We start from the raw sequence: 21,955 nt of genomic DNA, 5'->3' as shown, positions 1-21,955 counted from the left end.
TGATGCCGTTTAAGAGGCAGAGAATTTTATTTCAATTTTATTTTTCAATTATTTTTTTTAATTGAGCAAGAATAAGGATAGAAAAAACGTTGAAAATCCTATGTGAATATTACATTAGACCCGGCAAAAGATTACTGTTTCGTTTTTATGGTAATCTAATCTTTTATTTCCTGAAAAAACATTTGGGGTCTAAAATGGAATTTTTATGTAATTGATAAAAACATCGAACGTGTATACAAGAAAAATGGTAGGTTCCTCTATAGTATTTTACTGACCATGGAAATGTACTGACACCGTGAGAGCACGTGTCAAAATCGATATCATGTATTGTCCATATAGACGCGCATTTATCATGTTTATGGTCGGATTAACAACAATTGAGCGCTATTAATACACATTAATGTATTTAGGCAAATAAAATTCCAAAATATGGTACGTTTTCTGCTTTTGCTTGTCACGTGGTATGCCTATATTGAAGTTGCGATTATATCTTCAAATAAGTTTCAAATGAATTCCATGAAGACAAGTGGTCGAGTGGTCTAAGGCGCTAGGCTCATAGAGCACTTATAAGCGGCGCCGTGAGTTCGAACCCCGCCTCTGCCAAATTTTAAAAGAAGCAAAATTTAAATTTTACTTTTTTAAATTTCATATTGGGGAAATGTGACTGGGAGAATTTATGTATGGCGTGGAGTGGTGTGAAACTGCGGTAAGCCAAAATTTTTTTAATGTATAATTTTGTATACGAATAAATATTCTAAAAACATCGAATCGACAGGAAGGATTCAGAAATGTATAATTTGACCTACCTCCGACTTATCGTTCCGGAATTATAAGCCAAAATTAAATTTGAAGATCCACAAGATGGTTTGAGATCATTTTCATAAAAATTGGAGCATTTTTCTATTTTCTTTTTAACCTTTTGCTCATAACTTCACAACGATAAGTCGATACTGACACAATCAGGAAGCAGACCACTGTGGCTCAAGACACACCTTATAAAACATTATACAACATTAAGGGACGCAGCTCAATATCCGCAGTCTCCTAGTCTACCTACAATACATAAGCATCGCAACAAGCATCAGCTCACCAGTTACATACGGGTATACCGAGACAATTAGGAAGCGAGTTCCTGATCCATCAGAATTTTAAGCTAGCGCAATTATTTTCACGAGAAGAAATATGTTTAAAAGTATTTAATGGAAGGCTTGTGTTGGCCTAACTCTTTAAATTGATGAAAATATGTCATTATGTGTAAGCGAGCATCTCAAGCTTATTTTGACTGAGTTTGAGTCGGAGGGAGAGGAAAACCCACATTCCGCATTGGATTTTAACATCTCCGCAAGCTCTGAACATAACATTATATGTTTGGGGGCCCTAATATATCCACACACCAGTGAACTTACACTCACACGCAAAATTGAGATATCGTCCACACATATCATTCATGGAGAACAACCTTAAAGGAAGTCTCCGGTAATCATAATATTATGACTTACGATGTTAGAAAAATAATTATCAAGCACGAATCACATGGTTTTATTTAAAATATACTCATATTTTCGACGAAAACGGATAAAAACAACTGGATCTCAACACGCGATATTCAAAATTCCACGCCGAAATTTTCTAGTGCAATGATGTAATGGTTATTTGTGCTCAATTGTCGTCAGCATTCATTGTATTACTGTGATGGCATTGCACTAGAAAATTTCAGTGCCCGGGAATTTGGAATATCGCGTGTTGAGATACTGCTGTTTTTATTCATTTTTTAACCAATATGAGTTTGTTTTAACTAAAACCACGTGATTCGTGTTTTTTATATATAAAATATTAGAGTGAACAATAACCCATGAGGAGTGACACAAGTCAAGAACTTATATAGGCACCTAGGCACTATAAAAGACAACCATATGGGCCAATCAGTGGTTCACAGCAGCTTAGGAACAACAAGAGTGAAGGGGTACAGTAACTTAAGCATCAGACACAAGAAATAAGATGCTTATGCACTCTGCTCTTGAATGATGGTGTGCCGCCATGCCTCCGACTATTCCATCTGGTAGGCTATTCCAAACGTAAACTGCAGTGTGGATGAAGGTCCTGCCAGTAGATATGGTTCTAGAAATTAGTACTGTGAGATCATGGACAAGCTGGAGCGGGTAGCTCTTCTGACTACAAATGACTTTAGTAGCAGTGCCTTCAGATCTGGTGGACACAAGCTGGTGTGCATTTTATAGAGGACTGTTGATGTAATAGCTTAACGTCTTTGATGGAGAGGTGTGATGTTCAGCTCTGTAATCGCTTCCTCTTCGCTCACATCTATGATTCGAAGGACCTTCCTCTGGATATAGTCTAATAATCCTAAAGTGGTGGCGCTGGCACATCCAAGACAGTGAGGCGTATTCCATCACACTGTGAACTTGGGCCTTGTAAACGGTTGCTCTGTCTCTCACATCAAGTTTGTGTGCAACTCTCCTCAAAGCGCCTAGCTTCTGGCCTGCTCTGGATGAGACTTTGGAGATGTGCGTTGTGCACGTCAGCTTGCTGTCAATTGTGACTCCCAGGATCTCCAGCTCCTCCTTCTCAGCCAGTTTGGTGGTCCCAAACTGTATATCTAGCTTGTTTGGATTGCCATCGCCTTACATTTTGATGGATCGAATGTCACCTTCCATCTGTCTGCCCAGATCCTCATTTTCTCCAGGTCTAGGCTAACAGTAACGCTGCTTAAGGGTTGGTTGTCTCTAGATGTAATATCGCAAAACAAGGTGGAATCATTTGCGTAGAGGAATAGCTGGTTTTCACACTCATCACCCAGGTCATCAATGAAGACAGAGATTAAAAGTGGGCCCAATATTGACCCTTGGGGAACTGATGCACTGATGGAGGAAGTACTTGATGACTGGCCAGATAGGACTTTGATGGAAAGATCAGTCAGGTAGCTCCTAATCCAGGTGAGCAGCTTGCCGGATACTCCTTTTGTCATGAGTTTCAAGCAAAGGCTATTATGCCAGGCACACTTCATTGCCTCTATCCAGGGAGTTGGACCACCCTTGAGTCAGAATGGTGAGGATGTTAGCTGTGCTGTGGTGTGACCTAAATCCAAACTGTCTATCTGAAATCAGTTGGTTTCCAAGGAGGTACTTCTGAAGTTGGTTCTGTACAACAACCTCAGCTCCATGACCTTGCTGATGATGCAGAGCAGAGAGATAGGGCGGTACATAGAGTGGTCTTGCAAGTTCTGTGCTGCACTCCTTCAGGACTCTTGCAGGGATTTCGACAGGACCAGTAGCTTTATCTTTAGCTTCTTAACATCTTTGACCTTGAAGGCTATCTTTTTCATTGAGCACATTGTTAAATGCTGCAGGAGCAGATTTTTCTGCGCTGGCAAGCTGACATTTAGCGGCAAAGGTTTGGCAGCATTTTTAAACTTTGCCTTTTGATATATAGTGTACAATCGACGACCATCCTTAAGCACTGGTATATCAACTCTGGTGGACTTTCCTGCTAGGGTGTTAAAAGTGTTCCACCATTTCTTGCTGCTGAGGCTACCATCTGAGAGTTCTTTCCTCAACTTGCTGTTATAGCTCCTTCTGGATACCTTCTCTGCACGATTATACTCTTTTCTAGCTTTTGTAAACTTATCCTTGTATTTCTTGGTGTTATTCTTTTTCAGCTTCCTGCATAATCGGGGCTTCTTGGTTGCTGCTCGCTTGATAACGAGATTTGCTGGTATGAAAATTCCCATAGCATCACGGATGTTAGTGGTGATGTTGCTGCAAGCTTCTTCTGGGTCATCAGATTGGAGCGCAAGAGACCAGTATGCAGATGCAAGAAAACCTCTCATTCCCCAGTAGTCATCCTTGTCGTACTACCGCACTTTGCGCTTGTAGGGTTTATCTCTGTAGCGGCACGTTCAGTTTAAAATGAACTGGACCGTGGTCTGAAGTACCTAGTCTTGCATGTACTGTGCAGGTGGCATCAAGATCAGTGATGACTAAGTAAAGAATCTGGTCTTCCCGGGTAGGTTATTTGACAGATTGTATTAGACCAACAGCATTACACATCTCAAGTGTGTGACGTCCAGCAGCATCTGTTGTACGGCTGCCAGGCCATTTTTCGTGGTGGACATTAAAGTGGTCAAGAAGAACTACTGATTGTGCATTGAATTCAGAAAGCTTGATAATTATTATTCTAACATATAAGACAAAATGTTGTGATTGCCAGTGACTTCATTTAACAATAAATCCTGGAGCAATAACCATAACCATATTAACCCTAGTGCTCCAGGTGCTATAATTATGTGGAGACGAAATCTCAATTTGGCGCTATTAAACTGCTATCTACGTAAGAAAGCAACCACAAGCAATACAACAATCAGTAAAATGCGCTTGATACGTCTGTGGAATGATCAACAATAATTTAAAGCAATCATCATTTAAAATAAAGCTAGGTCAAATGCATTGGGCTGGAAATAAAGTAAATCGTATGGTATTGTGTGAGCCTTACCCAGACTAATATGACGTAGTTGTCACACTATTTGGCGTATCCTTTTAGCGTGTGCATTGGTGCATGTACTTAAACTTGACAACTATTCCTGATACACCAACTGTGTTATTAGTCTATACTGCATACTTGGATTTTCCAATGAAATTTATAATTATTCAAAGGGAAATAAAAGACATGTACAAACAATTTACAGCCAGGACCTACAAGATTTGATTAAACTTAGTGTGGATGTGGGTTTAGATCACAACAACAATCGTCAAAATTCTTTATTTGCGAAATACCGACTTGTATTGGAATACACTGACGGGCTTGAACTGGTGTTGAGTTTATGAAGAAAGTTTGTAGTGGTCTTCCGTTTGGATTTTTTATTCGACAATGGCGGATGCATCGGCAACTGCAACGCAAATAAACGATGGATATGACGGTAACGAAACTCCAAAAGTTACGGTTAGTTCCTTCCTTTCTGTTCAGGGTATAACTTCGGATTTGAAAAGGCAATTAAAAACATAAATATATACATTGCTCTTATTATTTAAATATAGACATAATTAATTGTGGTCATAGTTTAAACTTAGCGAGCTTACTGCGATGACTTTTTAGGTTATATCCCCGAATAGTTTTGAGAGCAGAGGCGTAACCCGGGGATGGCAGGGGGAGGTACAGTATTCGTGTAGTTTGGGGTGCAAGAGAGCCTAGTTTGCACTCCTTTGAGATTTCAAACGGCACTCTGAGATCCGTCAATCCCAAAATATAATATTGCCCACGCATGTCTTCCCCTGCTCTCCTCCCCGGTCCCGCCACCTTAAGCTACCTTATACACTACAAGATTCCTATGGAGCTGCCTGCACTCTTACATCGTTGCCACGGTATCGGACTGGTACACACTGAGTACCTACACTGTACCAATGCTGCTACTGCGCAGAACCCACCAGCACTGGTACTACACAGGTATTCCCCTGGTACATCACAGTACCAGCCAAGTACCATAGCAAAGGTGTACCTCTGCAGGAGTCCCCAATAGGAATCTGGCAGTGTCACTGCTTATTTTCTGACTGACGGTTCTTATCCATCTCATTAAGGGCTTGCACAATAATTGTGATCCCAGGAGACTAAAAAGAGTGGAGGGGGCAAGCAATTTTTAGCAAGTCGGAAGGGGGTATTTTTTGGCACACATTATTGTATCATGTCTATCAAGCACCTTAAAAGCTTAGATAAACAGTACGGAAACGTTCAAATATGCAAAATTTCCTTCTCGATAGGCACGCATAATATAATCTACACCATATAAGGATTGCAAATTGGTGCGTCCTAAAAGTTAGCGTGTGCATACAGGTGGAGACAGAGAAGTGAGCATTTTTTGCCAGAATGGGGGAGGGGTAGCGGCGAGCACGCCGTTTGGAACCGCTCTCTCGGGAGCTCATGATTACTGTACAGCCCCTAAACATTCATTGTATTCTTACAGACTGATCCTCACGTTTACCGCGAACACGACCGTAAGGCAGAACAAGAACGTCAACACCAACGCCAAGAAAAACCTATCAAATTCACGCAACAAAAACGAGTTCCCGCCGGCGTCTGGTTTGTCATCTTAACCATCTGTCTTATCATATTCATCATTTCATTGATATGCTTCTATGCTGCCCCGTCAAGTCGTAAGTAAGAAATACATGATCAGTATTAAGCATCACGTACGGTAGTACTCGCTCGTCAAAGGTTAAAGCAAATATTAAAATTCAACTTTATCAAGAATATATACATATATATATAACTTTGGACCGGTCGTGTTTTTACAGAAGAGATGAAGCATGAAGTTGAAATCCATACACCGATAACTTTATGGTAGACATCGACCCTTAATATTTAACAAAGTGGGTATAGACGAATCCAACGAGCCAAGTCATGGTCAGGATTTGGTCGGCCATTATTGGGTCCCCGCAGCACCAAACTGGTGTTGTAACTGCCCAATTGGGTGGATTAAAGCCGCTTAAAATCGATATTAGATTATTTTGTGTTGTAAATTGTCATCATTCTTTTGTCTGACGTGTAACACGGGTGATAGAATGCAGTTTAAAATACCCTCCAAGGCCGCATCATTTCACATTTTAGGTGAAATAGAGCCGACGGAGATCCAGCTATGGCTGCCATTGAGGTGCAGGAATGCGTGAAATTCGATTCGTCTATAGATTTCAAAATAATGGAGTTGTTCATTCAGGTAACTTACACTCCCTATGTGGAAGATAAAGGACGTGTCTGTCATATAGGAGGTGTAAGGATTTGAACTGGAATAGCTCAATCTTAATCTTAGACTAGCTCCATCCATACTCGATGGGAAACTACGACCAACTGGCGGAGCCATGAAAGGGGACACGTAAATCATCTATCCTCTTTGAGATGCTGGTCGCATGATATTCTACGTTTTTAGGCTTTTTTGACGATTTTTGTCAAAATATTTGCATCCATATGAGTTAACAAGCAGACCGCCTAACGTGTCTTACGCTATTTTGCGCGGTTTGTATTGCAAAGAGATCAGCGGCGTGTGCGATGTTATGTTGCGCCGTTTCTATTGCAAGAAGATGTGTCACCGGGAGATTATCTTAGGGAATGGAAGTTATTATATTACTGTATTATTTTGGGAAAACGGGTATCTTTCCTAAGCCTCTGCTACATTAATTAATGAGTGATGGGGTCCAGGGCCCGCCTGTGAGAGGGTCCAGGGGCCAGTGTGGCCGGCGCCCCCCCAAAGTATTTGAAATTAGAATGTATCAATTGCCAAGACAAGCTGGTTTTGCAACACATTAATTTGGTCACCAAGGAATACATTTTAAAATCCAGGTTTGTACACTACGCGGGTACACTATGTCTATGTATCTGATTTTCACATTGTAGACATACCAACAGCTCTTTCTTCTGCTTTGGCATTTTTTATGTGTTTAGCCTTTACTATATATGTATTTTAATATTGTGTCCATCGTCTCCGGCAATATACAAATCACAGTGATAAACTTTACAGAGAGCATAATGTTCACCTTTTTACGATGCACTGCCACTGATGGAAATGGAAAAACATTTAAATCAATTAACAAAAACGATTTTAACATCAAAAGTAAAACATAATCCGATATAATTTTTCTGTTGAACAAACTTGTCACACATAATACCAACTTTATTACATTTATTCCTGTTTAGTAGCGATTGGAAACACAGATTGAGAATGTGGATATGCCTACAATTTCACACGGACAAATGGACAGATAACAGCGTTCTTACAGTCTTACAGCTATTCCATAGCGTAAGACAAAAAGGTTCAGGCAAAATATTGATAAAGTAATCTGGTTATGTTTAGCAATCGATTATGTTTGAAGTAATTCTCATTTTACATACATGACACCAATTAACACAAGCAACCTTCCTTTTTTGTGGCTACTTTATGCAAGTATAATTATGTGTCTTTATTCCTTTGCAGGTGAGGTTCATTTGGAAACTTATGTTATCGTAAGGGAAGTCTACATCGAAGAATATGATGACAAGTCAAGTGTTCAATATCAGACTGTAACACATAACACCATATTATCGGTAAGCCTGATCACAGTATTTTACAAAAAGGTTCAATTTATTTTCAATGTTAAGTTTTATCCGTCTGTGTCACTTCGTCTCTCGCCAGGGGGGCAGAACTCGGGTTTGGTTTGGGTATGCATGTGCTTCCGAGAATTGTCCAAGAAAATTTGACAATTTTTTATACCCGAGGCCAAATTTACACAATTTTGCGAAATGTTTGTAAAAATATTTACAAAAAAAATAAAATTTGGGCTCCAGCTCCAGTGAAATTATGGGTATGTGTAAAAAAAAACCAAAAGACCCATTGCTATATGAAAATTGACCTATAAAAGGCGGACAATTTTATACCAGATGCGCCAAAATGAGACTTGCGGCAATAATCTAAATAATTCAGGCATGAGAATGGCTTCCTGAAAAAGCGCGTGAATTCGGCCTTAAGGTTATTAATTATTTTAAACTGTTGTGATTTGGTAGTTCACAGCATCTTACAAATGGTAGTGAGCTTTGGCAAAAACTGCATTGCTCAATTCATAGCGAGCGTGTAGAAGAATTAAAATATCATAGATATACTTTTTTAGGTGCTGCGGTTCTTGAGTTACGTTGTAAAGAGGGCTGAAACAACCACACTTTTGTAAAACGTACATAACTCATTAACAACAATAAATTAAGCAAGTTTGCAAAGAATACGATTTGTAGAATGAACTGTTGCAAAACATCAAGGTGTTAATTTTCAATAATATATTGATCTAGACAATGAAAATCGATTTTTAGGTTGCTTCGACCAACAATACCTCGTCTACCCTTAAAAGGCCCAGAACAGGTTGCAAAAAATAAAAATGAGTAAATTTGAACAATAAATCTACCTGAACTCAGACAAAAGCCTGAAAATTCTCATGCTTGAAGACACTAAGATTATGATCTACAAGACATGACAAAATGATTATTCCTCGAATTTAACTTGTGAAATGTATAAATTATGTAAGGTATCAATTTTTGCAAATCGTAACTCAGATCGCTGAATGTTTTTTTAAGGTTTTTGTTTCTGGATTGTTTAATACTGAAATTCTTCATGCTATGGATATATACATTTGTTCACAGTTTGAAAGAGCCCTGACTGACATCGGGTATGATCGAGTTGAAATGAAGTTTAAAAACAAGAAGAGTCCTATCAAGTAAGTTTCTTGGAAAGATCAAAAAGAACCAAGCATTTCAGTTTTAAGTCATAATATACGATTTTTACACGTATATTTTAAAGCAATTTTAAAGATAGATTTTCGTTTCTATATCAAATTATTTATCTTTTTCTGCTGTTTTGTGGTAAATTTTTTTCTATAAATATTTAATTTGTGTGCAAATTGAGGGCGCTATTTTAAATTTAAATTAGCCAAATAATATGACTTACCGTATTCCTTACATTTCATGATACAAAAAGTTTTTTGAAAATGTTCTTGCCATTTGGAAGTATTGTTTCTGATGTTCTAATACCTTTATACATCTTATAAAGATGCAAACAAGATTTTAGATAAATAGCGCCATCAGTTTTCAACTTTTCTTAAAAATGACAGTTTTATATTACATCAAACAACCGTGTTCATAAATGGGTGCTATCTTCCTAAGATTACTTCTGAGTGCACGTAACCTAAGATGACTTCTTCAGTGGATGATATGTACCCATGTAGCTAGACTGGTGCTATCAGAAATTGGGGTCATTTACATATAATAACTTGGGATATATCTATTTGATGACTTCGTCAATGGGTGGTATCTCCTTATGTAAAGTCTGCACAAAAAGTAACTCAGCTGTTATAAATACGCCTATAGATTCAGCACAAATAATTGTTTTCACAATATTTCAACATAGAGAGAAGGACGATTTATTTACACGCATTTTGATACCCCATTCGTCAAATGTCGTTCAATATTAACAACATAGTAGTGCTTTTACAGAAAAATACCCGAATTTAAAAGTTGCTGTTTACAGCGATCAATGGTTATAATGCCAGCACTGTAAACACGTAAAGCCCGCCATTATCGTCGCGCTTCAAATCAATACAAATAACTGCAACTTTTAAATTGGGGTATTTTTCTTTCAAAACACTGCTGCATTGTCAATATTGAACAAAATTGGACAAATGGGGTATCAAAATACGCTTAAATAAATCATCCTTCTTTTTATGTTGAAATATTTTGAAAACAATTATTAGTTCTGAATCTGTAGGCGTATATATAATAACAGCTGAGTTACTTTTTGTGCAGACTTTATATACTTCATCAATGATTGCTATCTACCTACGATAACTTCATCGATAGATGATATCTAAGATAAGAATGATGACTTTATCAATGGTACTAAATTATTTACCTAAGATGACTTAAGCGATTGTTGCAGCTATTGGTTTTGGATTAGACATAGGACTATTAACCTCCTTATTGTATTTATCCATAGTTCATCCATCTGGTTAATCTACAAATATAATAATTTAAATGTCCTCATTTCAGACCTGACTCATTAGGACTACTGCTCGTTGTAGACATCTATTTAAGCCTTTATGCTACACCAGTAGCATTTCACAAACTGCGACGAGAGAGAACCCAAATGATTCTTGAGACATTGCCTCAATCTTTAGCGTCAACATACGTCGGAATCGAGCTGGGAATGTTGGAATTATGGATTAAGGCTAAAAATCGTAAGTTTGTCAAAATTTGCACAGAGAATTCAGGGGCGTCAACATGACCTTTATTATTTTTCTTCGAGAAGGGGGTAATAATGGTGCAGGGGTGTTTTGGGGCAGGTGGATGTGTGTGTGTGGAACGGGGAGAGTGGGAGATCGGTCACACTCACGCAAGTGTTCCTACAAAGAGATAAATAGCTGATCAGTTTTAATATATTTAATGTTAGATGTTTTTTAAATGCAGCTCCTGTGCCACAACTCGTTTGCCCCAATGTGAGATTCAGTACGGACCCAAGTCTTCCTACCCGGCGACTTGTTCTACCATTCCATGTTAAACCCGCCGAGGTACAAGAAATAAATGGCGAGATTCCGCGTGTATGGAGATTAAATCCGGAGCCTATTGAATTGTTTCCGGTGGGTACCACACCTGTAACTTATAGGGCAATCTACTCAAGTCTGGAGAATGGGGGTGCTATGGCAGAGTGCACATTTGAGATTGAAATAGAAGGTAAAGTTTATGAGGTTTTTTGTTCTCAATTTGGATTCTTCAACAAAGTTTATATAAGGAAGGATAAAAGGAATAGTTGTACATATTGTGGCATCCCCAAATCGGCATTTCGCTTTTATGGGGTTTAAACAGTTATGCAAATTTTCAGGTTTGAGCGCCCTCCACTACTATTGCCCCTAGAAACTAGCGGGTAACATTTTCTTAAGATCAAATTCTTAGTCTTGCGTCCACGGAATTTGAAACAGCTTCTTAGTTTTGTGTTCTGAAGATAATGCAACAAAATATTTTTCGTTTGGGTTTTGGAAGACGTAGAAAAATATTTATGAGAGTCGGTCGGTTGGCTTTGAATCAGATTGGTTTTTAATTTGTGCCATTACAATATTGAGACTTTCATTCAAAAACGGTTAGTTATCGCCTGATGTGTGATTGACCTTTGACCCTTTTAATATTCCATGATTTTGACATACCTTCCCTAATATACGAAATAATTGAAATGTAAATTTATTTTTATTGTGTTTTCTGGGTATAGGAATTTTTTTTCCTGAATTTAAAAAGACATGTTTGGGATAGGGCCAGTCCGGTTACACGCATATATTTATGAATGCTTTCTCAATATCTGTAAGATGTGTTTCAATTATGTGACGTTATTTTGTAAATACAATGACAATAATGGCCTTTGGGCCCGGGGGACCACTCACATAAATGGTCTGTACGCATGCGTGACAAAAAAAAAAGTAAAAAGGGGCGTTTTTTTAGGCAAGTAAAGTTTCGCGCGTGACGCATTTAGGGGTCTAAAAACACTGATTTTCAAGAATAAGGGTAGTTTTCTGAAACTGAACAACTTGTTTAGGGTACCTTTTCAAATTTTTGGTAAATTACGAGTCCAAAAAGGGTACATTGATTTGTTGCATTTTTACAAGCCAAAAACGCATTAGGGGGTAAATTCTATATTAAATTACCTTATTAAGGGGCTTAATTTGCTGGTAGAGTAAAACTCGTTTAGGGGGTGTTTCACAAAAATTTGGTCACGCGGCGTACACTATCACACTTGAGTGGCACCAGGGGCACGATAATGTGCACGCCGGCGCCTTCAACATGTCCCCTATTGGGTAATACCAGTTGAAATCCAGACACTCTTTATGGAAGACATTACCTTAATCTCCCACACAGGGGGTGTATATTTCAAATCGAATCACCCATTCAGGTAATCCATATTGGGCCCGGGGGGGGTCTTCGAAAAAAAAATTACAGGGATGTGCCACGCAGACTTTCAGATGCTGACTTTCTCTAACCTACTTTTTGCTGTTTTTGCCACCCATCAGTATACCAATTTTTCACAAAAACACCCAAAAAGCACCCAAATTTGCCCTAACTGGGCAATTTTAGGGGCTCTTTTGCCCAAATGCGCCCAATTGGGCGCATTGGTCTCCACTGAAAACCCACCCATTGATATACCAAAATTGCTGAAAAAGTACCCCAAAACCGTGGCACATCCCCGTATACCTTCAATCAATAAGAACCCCCTCCGGGATATTGGGTATAGATTGTATAGATTTCAACTGGAATAGTTCATTATATGTGTCATCTGACATTTTTTCTACCAATAGATACAGAGCTCCCAGTACTGACATGCCCAACATCCACGGTCCGAGTTGGCTCTGACGGGTATGAATGGGATGAACCTGCGGTCTTAGATAATGTATCAGATCCATCCAAGATTTCAGTGACATCAACTCATCGGTCTGCAGACACATTTCCGCTGAACATAACAACAGTCATAGTGTATTATGCTACAGATGAAGCTGGGAACACTGGACATTGCTCATTTACAGTGACCCCTTCTTAGCGGGTATACAATATTAACTACCCAGCAATCACAAAACGTTTCACAGAAAATGTTTTAATAACGTTCCAAAAACATTTTCAGAAACTTGAATACAAACCATTAAACATAAGGGATGAAATCAAAACTCCATTGGCGGTTCCGTCCGGTTGCCATTGTTCAGAACAATAGCAACCGGATGGAACTGGCGGTCGAGTTTTGATTTCATCCCTAATGTTATTCAAGAGCTGACAAAATGTTTTGCAGGAATGTTTGCAAAAAATATTTCGTACTAGAATTTTTACATTTTTCAAATTCTGTTGCAATGTTTTTCACATAAAACGTTTGAAAACCTTTTTATGACCTTTATATACTTTTAGCGATCAAACATTTAAATGCTATCTAAACATTTGAATTTACAACCTGTAAAGTGTTCATAACGTTTTAAAACCATTTTTGTAATTGCTGGGTGTCTGTGAGTGCGTTGGTTGAAATATAATTAGGAGGTGAAAGATAGATTATTCCATTTCAAGAGCCTGCAAGGCAAGTGGGACAATATGTGATGCGATCAAGCAAAATCAGTCGGAACTCGCAAATACTGATTTTGAGATATAGCCAAACAAAGGAAATATTTCTGTTTTGGAAACTCTTTAATTGCTCATACCTTTGGAACTGGTTGTTCAATTTTAATTGGGTTTTCTGCAAAATGCAGATTTGTAAACGTTTTTTACTATCTCAGAAACTGAAAATTTGAAATGTTCGAGTTCCGACTGATTTTGCTTGATCGCATCACATATGTGACCATCCACCACAACTGAGCCCGGATGTCGCCAGTGCCACTATTGAGATATGCTCCATTGAACTTAACAATTAACAATAGGAAACAAAGGATTTATTGACTGTTTTATTGATTTTTCACTACTTAAATGTCAAGTACTATAGACATGATATACATCATTTTAAAGCTAATTTCCAGCAGAATATTTTCGTCGAATATCTCAAAAATGATGATTGGCGACTTCAGGGCTCAGTTGTGCTGGATGGTCACATATAGACAAGATTGAACCATGGAGGACCCAACTCAGAATTGTCGCATCCTTGACGCTATGGTAATCCCCTATTGGTTTGTCACGCAGGGAGACCAAAATAGTGCGCTAGGATCGGCAAAGCCTGAAATCAAATGATAACTTGCATCTTTAAGGGTATTCGAGGTATTGTTGGTCGAAGCAGCCAAAAAAATCGATATTCATTATCTGAATCAATATATTATTGAAAAATAACACTTTGGTGTTTTGCAAAAGTTCATTCTACAAATCATATACTTTGAAAACTTGCTTAATTTATTGTTGTTAATGAGTTATGTACGTTTTACAAAAGTGTTGTTTCAGCCCTCTTTACAAGTTACAACATAACTCAAGAACCACAGGACCTACAAAAGTATATGTGTTATTTGAATTCTTCTACACGCTCGCTACAAATTGAGCAATGCAATTTTTGCTAAAGCTCACTACCATTCGCAAGATGCTGTGAACTACTTTTTTTGGCTGCTTCGACCAACAATACATCGTATACCCTTAAAAAGGTTTGGATGCATCTTTGCCATGATATTGCAGAGTTAGTCCATTTGGCTTCCCGAGGCAGCGACGTCACTGTGTGGCCCGGTGGGCGCAGCATTAAATCGCGTACATTGACTTGATAATTGGTGTGCAAGTACGCGATCAAAAGCAAAGTTGGGAATTGGGATACGTACCTGCGCTTAGGTACAAAACAATACAAATGCAAATTATCTTCCCCTTGTATCAGTACCACCATAAATTATTTAACTTTTACCTTAGTCCATTCCACAAAACCACAGCAACACTCGTTTTATTTTTTTTCCACAAGGATTTATTTTATTTGGTAGTTCTGAAAATGTTAAGCAACCATGAAAAAACACACCATGTGTTACCATGGTTACAAGATATGAAATTGTCCTTCACTATGGACCACAAAAGCCTCATCTCAATGGCATAGTCCAATAACCTCAATCACATAATCATAGTGCAAAATTTGACCTCAAGTTGCAGAGTATGAGTTTTTGTACCCAAATCTTCAAAGGTCATTCAATGAATGTACAAATGTAGATGTATATGTGTCAAAGTTTAAGGGTCACACTCACAATAAACCAACACAACTATAGAATTTTGTTCAAATGAAGTACACAGTGCTCTCCCTTTGGTTGATCAACAGTGACAACCAGTACAGAGGCAGTCATGTGGAATTGTTGTTTGTTAACCCCATGAGAACTACCTGCTGATTGGCCAAAGAGAAGTTTTCATTATCAATTGGCCCAATCAGCAACATTGTTAGAACAATTTCACCACACAAAAAAAATGGGGTGAATTATTTGCAAAGCTCCTTTCTGATTGGTGATTAAAGTGAAAATATCATGTAATTAACCAATCAGAAGCAATGTTAGATCGGCAGGTAGTGCTCAGGGGGTTAATGGTGTCTGGCAAGTTGGTTTCCTGTAGATCACACTTAATTTGTTTAACAATTGTGTCACTTTTTTTTTTAAACAGAACAAAAAAAATTCGGACAAAACAAAACACACACAAAAATGCATTTTGCATTAAAGCAACCTACAGGAAACACACTTGTTTGCTTATAATTGGGCAATATCTACAATTTATATAACCAGTGTTCAGTGACTTGGGTATTCAAAACTACAACTGGAACCTGTAAAGAATATTATTTTAAATATGAAGCCCCGTCTGGCCAGTTCTCCACAGGCAGAACAAAATGTACAAAGATAAATTTTAACCTTGACTAATTCCCCAAAGGAACTTGAACCAAAAGTGGAGCTTTCACTTTAAACTACTGACAAGATTTGGATGTAGGCCCTATTCAAATTCAGGAAAAAAGGTCCAGAAAAACTTAAGTATTGGTTTATAACTGTTAATGTGAACTCCAATATAAACAAATGTAACCTATAACTCAAAAACATAACAATTGTCTTCAAAAATATATATTTAGATTTCTTAACCAAGTTCATGAACCGCTCTGTTGCTTTAAAATACCGGGTGTCCCAAAAAAAGGTTACATGTAGATTTTTTAAAATAATCTAAGTTAATGTTAACAAATATAAATAACCTTTTCATGACATAATCTATGTACCCTCTACTAGTACCCCTGTGAATGTCAAGTTCACAACCTACGTACTTAGTCCGCATTCTAGGCATTCCTGACCAAGCTCTTTACGTGTATACAAGACGAGGTTCATACCACCGTCACAGCCACCGTGCATTTGGCGGGGCACTTGAGCAGGCCCAGCCATAGCATGGCAGATGCAGTATTTTATTCTGATAAACAAAGAACAAAACTTGTTCAGTTTTATATCAAGAGTTCAGTCAGAAATGTAAAAACAAACAACAGCGATTTCAAGTCAACAAAATCCAATCAAGGCCTAAATGCTTAAGATTGTTCTTCAGTTCACTATTTTGATGACAGGAGATACAGCGTGCATAACTACTTTCACCGAAAACGTGTTCTGCTCTAATGACCCTATTCCTTTAGTTTTTACCACCAAGAGTCAAGAAGCTCTAAAACTGATTTATTTGCAGTACACAATATTTAATTTTGCAATATGTTTGTTTTTTGTAATAAGTTCAACAATGAAAAATATGATAAACATAAAAAGTAATAAAGAAAAAATCTCAAAACAAAGGCGCGCTTGTGTTTAACTTTCGTTGTGCGATATTTTGATAGTTACCCACTCTTGACACCCCTGTCATCTTGCGCTCATAAGTTATGTTGCGTTTAAGATACGGACTTGAAACTAAGCAAATAGTTACAAGAAGGATGAATAAATAATATCTGAAAAAATGACATTGTTTTGTTGTATCATCACAAAATGCGGTTCAATTTCTACATGTAACCTTTTTATGGGACACATTGTACCATCAAACACATTGGTGTTGGATGAGTATTGATGTTATGTGAAAAATATATCAAAGTTCTTAAACGTTTTCTTTATTTTTCTATACTGTACATATTTCTTCATGTTTAAAGTAAGTTTCCTTCAACACACATGTTTTGATGTAATGGGTCAGTACTCAGTATCACAGGTCATTTGCTTAATCACTGCATACATTGTGTACAGCAATAATTATAAAACAGTGACTTTCATGCAACTGATTGGGCTAAAAATATATTATGTAAATATTATACTTAAAATGAATTTATTATGAAATTAAACCAACACTGAAATTAAAGGCCCATTCAGTGATTTGCTCATCTGGACGATCGTAAAAATCATCAAAATTCAGATTTTGGTACCTTTGTCATTGTCATAGATGTGCTAACATAGCCTGCGAGTGGTTCATCCGAAAGCCGTGTATTTACGACAAAATAAGACATTTTACACAAATCTGTAATTTAGATACTGACAGTATCTAAATTAGCTACATGTATTTGAATGGGGCTTCAACCGCCAGTACTGCTGTTTTCTTCGTTTTGTTGCCAAATTTGTCATTTCAAAAATACCAAATGACAATTTGAATGACTTATCCTTCATTTTTAAGCAATTTATAAACAATTCTAATTTTTTTACACTTGCGCTGGGATCACTGAATGGATCTTTAAAGTTATCTTCAGTCCAACCGGTTTCATATAAATACATGATTCAAGGTTTTATGTTATTACATAAATTAATATAATTACATAATTATGAATAAAACCAGTACTGAAATAAAGTATTTTGATATGTTTTATAATTAGTCTCCATCTTGTTTACTACTGCGATAAAATTACTTGTGCACTGTCCCCAAAGGTCTTGAATGAGGACCAGTACATTCGGGAAAAAATGTCAAAAGAAAAAGAGTGTTTTACACATCATAATTCACGTTATTATGGCTTAGATCTTAGCGTAGATGAAAAGTTACCCTTGTGCCATTTTTTATGGTTTTACATCTCAAAGTGCCATAAAAATCACATGAAAATAACAAGTCCATATGAAAGAACACCTAGTCCTGAAACAAACGTGCATATTAAATTGCCAGGAGCTTCTTGGCACAGAGATAATACAGGTCAAAGGTCAAATCTTACCATTTTGTTGCATTTTTGGACTGTCGTTTTGTCGCGCGGCATTAACTGGGAATATGACACCAGATGGTAGACAAAGTTACTTTCTGATAAGAATTTAAAGCAAAAAATTTGGGATTTTTTAATTGTTTTTTTGACAATTTTCTTGAGGCCAGCATTTGGTATAAAAAGGCTGTCGCATGGCGTACACTTTTCAAGATCTTGTAGATTTATGCGCCAACAAGATCCAAACAAAATTACTTCATGTTTAGTTTATTTGGATGCTCCCAAACAATTTACACTTTAAAATTAATTCGGATCATGTTGGCACATTAATTTGAGAAAGGTTAAAGTTCAATTTAAGTCTGAATAAGGATGTTGCATGGTGCAAAATGCACTTTTTGAATCCTTGTAGATCTATGCGCCAACAAGATCCAAACAAAGTTACTTCTTGTTTAGTTTATTTTTTGTGTATTTTTTGCTGCAGCATATGTCCCAATGGCAAATGAGGTCATGTGTGCTCAAGTGAGGTCATGTGGGCTCAAGTGAGGTCATGAGCTTAAAATGCGGGGTCACAGCCCTGCACTACCAAAAAAAAAAAGAATGGCATATGCAACACAGTTTTCACTTTGGATCACAAGTGATCTGCTTATACATTCCAAGAATTGTGATTGTGTTCCAAAAATTGTTTTGAATCCCCTAGGCTAAGCAACTTATGTCTCATAGCTGCCAGTCAAGTCAAAAGTATTTAAAAGCCATTTTCCCACTTCACTCTAGTGTTAACATTTCCACCTTCCTTCCTTCAGTTTTCAGGTGAGTTTGCATAACTTTCAAACTTTTAAGGCCAATTTTCCTTCAGGCTGCACTTCCTGTGCAGATGTACAACTTGACTGCAAATATATTGAAGCTGTAAGCATCTCTTCAAACATTTTACTTCTGTCTTGAGTTCCTTTACGGTCTTGCTAAAACCACCAATCTGTTATAAAAATGAAGGGAGAGAATAAGTGTTTAGTTCACTTAATACATGTACCTATACAGCTGTTTAAAATGATTGAACAGAACATGTGTGACCAGATTTTAGCGTCAAGGAGAAAGCTCATAATTGTCCTCATAATCCCGGTGAAATTTTAGGCTGCAATGTGCTCCTTTTAGATGTTATGAATGAAACAGTGATATCATCCCACCCACTTCCTTTTGGTCCAGGCCTTTATTTGACGAGCTTTGTTGCAAAACCCTTACATCCACTTGCCCAATTTTGAGAACACTTACAACATGTTATGTCCTTGATAGTTACTTATGATGATCCTTGATCAGTGGAACCGCTTCCAAACACGCTCTCCCATTCTTAGTCTTGGTCCATCACAGGCTGATAATCTAAGAGGATAAAAGAAATGGAGACAAATTAGGCCTAAAGAAAGTTGTTTGAATAGCGTATGGGCCCAAAGTATCAGGGTCAGTCATACCATATTTCGTCAAATAGTCGGCCCCCTCAAATAAATGCCCCCACCACTTTTTTCAGCCAAGATGTTTCAAAAATGCAGATATTTCCATGCTATCTTGTGTAGCAAGCTTACCAAGTTGCCCACATGGTCGATAATAGCGTCAATAATTTCTGGATTGGAAACCCGGAAGTGAATCAGAAGTCAGTGTTTCTAGTTCATAGTTCGTCATTTTAGCGCGAGTTTTAAGTTTTCCTAATGATTTTAACGGGAATTATTGTTCTAAAATTGACCTTGAATAAACGCCCCTTGGGAAAATGTAACACCCCCGGGGGAGTTTATTTGACGAAATACGGTATTCGGTTTTTTGTTTACAAAACAAATGGACAGATTTTGCTAGATTGTATGCACACATAATTACAAGCGTCTGTTATGTGGACCGTGGGACCATAATATAACATGGCAACAACCTACTCTACATACCTGCACAACTGAATGATGCATCATCACCACACGTCATCATCCTTGGTACTGGTAGCAAGTAGATCATTATTTGTAGATCGATCAATGTCATATCATAATGAATGAAATCACCATCCTGGAAATGAACGTTAGATCTACAAGTTAAAATTTGACAATAATTACCTGAATAAAATGCAGAATTGTACTTTTTTATTTAGGCAAGCATTCGGTGATCGCCAAATAATCACATAAACAGATATAATTCCAACCATAAATGTACGTATCTTAATAATTAATACATTTGTTTTCAACGTACACATTGATGATGCTTAGCTCCTGTAACATACAATATCAACATTCTGTTCCGGCTTTTTTTATTATATTCAAGCATGTTGATTTTCAGATGAATTCCGTTTTAAGCAAAATTTGTAGCAAATACTTGTATCAATAACAACAGCAGTCATTTGTGATCAATTTACAACTTTTTCATACTACATTTATAACAATCATATCAATTTGTTATAAGATTTTCAAACATAACGGCGAAAGAAAACTATACTGAACATCTTCCTGGCCTTTTTCAAGTATTGGAACTGAACTAATTGTCAATAAAGACACTGTAGCTAAAACAACAGAACAGGTATAAGGCTTCACAAAAAAATGAATCGCTATGACCATAAAAGATATTCAATTTTAGAATTTCTACACTTCCCAAAAATATTGTTTGAAAATATTTGTAACAAATGCATTTACTCTTCCCATCATAGGTACCTAAGAATTTCCAGCCCTCTGCCCAAATTTATTTTCAACTAGTTTGCAAGTATTGGTTGGGAGACTGTTACATGTTTGTATTAGATCTACATCTGTATTTTCTGCGTTTGTTTTTCAGTGATATAAGAAGTAGTTGAAAGTGATGGATATAAGTCTATAGAATAATTTCTTTTTATTCAAATGAAAAATTGACTGAGACAAAAAACAGCAGTGCTGAAAAAAAAATGGAAGCTCCCTTTTTTTAATGTGTTGCAGTGTCTACAAAGAGAACTTCCATCACGGTATGTTAGAACTGAATTTTCTAATTTAACAAATCGTAGTGCTTTCATTTATGGTACTGTACGACTCGTTATTGAAAATTGGGTTGTGATTTTGCTCAAACTTGTGTATGGGTGCCAAATTTTATAAGTTGAAATGTAAGAAACTATGGTATAAATTTTTGCTAAGTTGTGACGTGATGGCCGACTTTGAATTTGCCAATTTATGGTCCGAGTAATGCATTTTCTGATGTATAAAGCTGATGGTCCCAAGATGAAATCTGCTGTTAAGGGTTCTGGATATTTTCAATTTATTTTCTTGGTACATTTGAATATGTGGGATAATTGTTTACTGATCTACCATGTATTGAACTGTGATTGTGGAAGTATTTTCTTTTCTTTACCGTACAGTCATTTTAACCTCCCAACCAATACTATAACATTTCGCAATTTTTAGTGCAGCAGCATTTTTAATGTGTTTCCAATTTGATTTTCGCTACCTTTTGTCCCTTCTGATGTTATTACTTCGACGGAACAACATTGTATTTTCAAGAGAAGAAAAAAGAGTATTTTTTTACTTACCGCAAACAATTTTACCTTTATTATAGAGTATCTTGGCATATTGATAAAGAAAAGACATCATATTTGTGAAGTGTGCTTGGGGTTGCTGTTCACTTTTCTTCTGCCATTTTTCCTTGCATAGTTTTTCATTTTCAAACTGCTTTAATTGATAGTAACAGCCTGCTTTTGCTATCATCAATGACCCCAATTTGTTAAATATGTGGGGAGAAGTGACCTCTTTCAGAAGTTGAGCACCTGGTACAGTGGTAATGAAATTGAGGTATCATCTTTGACATCATATTTTTGAGGCACATGTAGTTGAGTTCCTTTGATTTCTTCTG

The 21,955-nt window shown here is 37.1% G+C and overlaps 1 protein-coding gene across 1 annotated transcript; it reads left to right on the top strand.

Moving 5' to 3' along the window:
* The first annotated feature begins 4,495 nt into the window (after nt 1-4,495).
* Nucleotides 4,496-17,855, top strand: LOC140169857 (uncharacterized). Its single transcript, XM_072193170.1, has 7 exons — nt 4,496-4,953; nt 5,969-6,158; nt 7,970-8,079; nt 9,160-9,233; nt 10,561-10,748; nt 10,978-11,241; nt 12,849-17,855. The coding sequence occupies exons 1-7, from the start codon at nt 4,882-4,884 to the stop codon at nt 13,085-13,087; spliced, it is 1,137 nt and encodes a 378-aa protein (XP_072049271.1). The 5' UTR covers nt 4,496-4,881; the 3' UTR covers nt 13,088-17,855.
* The last annotated feature ends 4,100 nt before the right edge of the window (nt 17,856-21,955 follow it).

Source organism: Amphiura filiformis, chromosome 14 (genome assembly GCF_039555335.1).
Source record: "Amphiura filiformis chromosome 14, Afil_fr2py, whole genome shotgun sequence".
In the NCBI taxonomy this organism is placed as follows: domain Eukaryota; kingdom Metazoa; phylum Echinodermata; class Ophiuroidea; order Amphilepidida; family Amphiuridae; genus Amphiura; species Amphiura filiformis.
Note: the sequence above shows the minus strand (reverse complement) of the source record. Positions and strands in the feature narration are given on the sequence as shown.

Bases quoted from the DNA above. Each gene is read 5' to 3' on its own strand.
- LOC140169857 (XM_072193170.1), top strand. From the start codon at position 4,882: ATGGCGGATGCATCGGCAACTGCAACGCAAATAAACGATGGATATGAC. The intron at 4,954-5,968 runs GTTAGTTCCTTC...GTATTCTTACAG, and splicing joins ACGAAACTCCAAAAGTTACG to ACTGATCCTCACGTTTACCG. The intron at 9,234-10,560 runs GTAAGTTTCTTG...TCCTCATTTCAG, and splicing joins AACAAGAAGAGTCCTATCAA to ACCTGACTCATTAGGACTAC.